The sequence below is a fragment of the Acanthisitta chloris genome, unplaced genomic scaffold (genome assembly GCF_000695815.1).
Source record: "Acanthisitta chloris isolate BGI_N310 unplaced genomic scaffold, ASM69581v1 scaffold7683, whole genome shotgun sequence".
NCBI lineage: Eukaryota > Metazoa > Chordata > Aves > Passeriformes > Acanthisittidae > Acanthisitta > Acanthisitta chloris.
Window position 1 is genome coordinate 13,111 of NW_008666550.1, and position 2,144 is coordinate 15,254.

At 47.4% G+C, this 2,144-nt stretch overlaps 1 protein-coding gene across 1 annotated transcript in view; it reads left to right on the forward strand.

Annotated features, from left to right (window-relative positions):
- Positions 1-2,144, forward strand: part of LOC103799817 (laminin subunit beta-1-like) — a gene marked incomplete at its 5' end in the record, with an annotated part of 21,275 nt that overhangs the window by 12,580 nt on the left and 6,551 nt on the right. Inside the window, one exon of the mRNA XM_009072167.1 lies at positions 1,068-1,309. Coding sequence (XP_009070415.1) covers positions 1,068-1,309 — 242 coding nt within the window. The remainder of the gene's footprint in view (positions 1-1,067; positions 1,310-2,144) is intronic.

The following is a 2,144-nucleotide window of genomic DNA, read 5'->3' on the forward strand; positions in this document are numbered from 1 at the left end:
CTCTCTCTGCACGTTGCAAGGCTGGCTCACATTCTTGAGTCACAGAATTGTCTTAAAGTCTCTTGATTAATACATTGCAAGTGAGACATAACAGTAGAAAGTGCAAGCAGATTCCAAAACACACCTGGATATCTCCCTTGCTCTTCCCCATCTGTTAAATAGCTGTTTCTGATTGAAAAAAACAGGTCTTTGTGACTAAGAGCATGCCCTAAAAGTGCCCAGTTCTTCTGGGCCACCCAAGCCTTGCATGCCCTTTGGCACACCAAAATGTTCCAAGGATGAAAATTTGCTGGAGAAAGAGGAATGCACAAGATTATTTGGAAATTTTGAAAGCTGACTTCAAAGAAAGGATTTTTTTTTTTAATTTCCTGGTTTGCAGGAAGTCTGAGATTATCTCCAGTGAACACAGGGTTTTGCAGAGTGAGGCAAGGAGGATGTAGAACAGGGGAGTCCCTGACTTCTGGCATTCTGCAAAGGAAAGCTGCCCTGAGGTACAGAGTATGGCCACCCCCACAGGGTTCCTCACACCCACTCAAAGCCTCTTCAGGAGTGGTCCAAAACTAACAGCTCCATAAATCAGCATCTTTCATCAAGCAGTTGTTTCCTGGGAAAGCTCTGACCAGTTTCCAAGCAGTGACTCCATAAGCCAGACATCCCAGGGCAAGAATTAAGAATTAATGGGATAAGCAAATCCTTAGGAAACAGACTGTTCCCCTAAAAATCCTAAAAGGCTGGATCTGCTTTTACCCCTGGGGCAAGCAGAATTCAGTCACTAGGGTCAGAGAAAGGCTTAGCTTCAGCATTCAGCTTGAGACACTGTCCACCAAGCAAAAAAAACAAAACAAAACAAAAAAACCAAACAAAAAAAAAAAACCAACCTTTTTTTTTCCCACAAGAGGCCAAATTCTGCCATCTTTGAGTGCCACTGAACACTAGCAAAGGCTAATGCTTCATTTAACATGATGTGATCTATTGCTAACCTTGACACCTCTTCTGCTAACATCTACAATATACATTACTTTGAGTTATTTAACAGATTTCTCACCAGCTCCATCTTATTCCTGCAGGAGCCTTGGATAGTATCACCAAGTATTTCCAGATGTCCCTGGAGGCAGAGGAGAGGGTCAATGCCTCCACTGTTCACCCTGACAGTGCCGTGGAGCTGTCGGCACAAACGCGGCAGCAAGTGGAAGACTTAATCAATACGAAGGAGGCTGAGTTCAAGGCTAAACAAGAGGAGCAGTCTCGCCTTCTGGATGAACTGGCAGGAAAGCTGCAGAGCCTGGATCTCTCCGAGGTGGCTGAGAAGGTACAGAGCTGAGAATCCCTGGTACAAAACCCGCAGCAAAAATAAAGTTAGATTTGCGAAGAAGCGACAGGCAGAGATGAAGTGTTCAGGAGTGACAGTGTGAGATGCACAGTCTGTTCACAAGAAGTGCTTGGTTGACAAGGTGTTTTGCAGGCTAGAACTGGGCTGTGTAATTGGTGGGCTGTGAGACCTACTGGAAGGTAGGTATTGGTGTCCCTCTACCCTGCCCAGCCCCAGCACAACACGTGTCTTTGCATCACCCCTGCCCTAACCCAGTGCCCTTTGCTGTGGACAGGGCTTTCACATGCAGACAAGTGTAGTAAATCCCTGGGCTGAGAGCCATCCTCTTCAGCCCATCCTGAGCCCAGTGCTTGCTTTTCCTAGGCTCACTCTTCCTTTTCCTAGCTCTGTGCCCATACAGTGCCCAGCCAGGCAGTGCTCCTGCTCCCACCGATGGGCTGCCCATCTCAGCATCCCCCTGGGCTCCTCCTCGTGCTTGACACAAAGCAGAACTTGCAGGGAGCTGGAATCAAAAGGGTCTTTTTTCTGTTGAAGCTGCCTGCTCATCTGTAAATATGATCAAGGGTGGCTTTTTCTTGGGAGAGGCTGGGTGTTCCCTGGGTTTCACTTTGAAGTTGGCCAGCTGCGTTCAGAGAACAATCCCGGGAGAAGGCAGGCTGCAGGGGACCCTCATTAACTCCCTCTGTTAGAGGGTGAGTTCTTCACACACTGAATTGTCCCCTGTCCTTTACAACTAGTCATCCCTCCCACTCCCCCAGCCCTCCTTTTTTTATCTGGAGGGAAGAAAGAGACATCTTTTTGTTTAGTTTCCCTT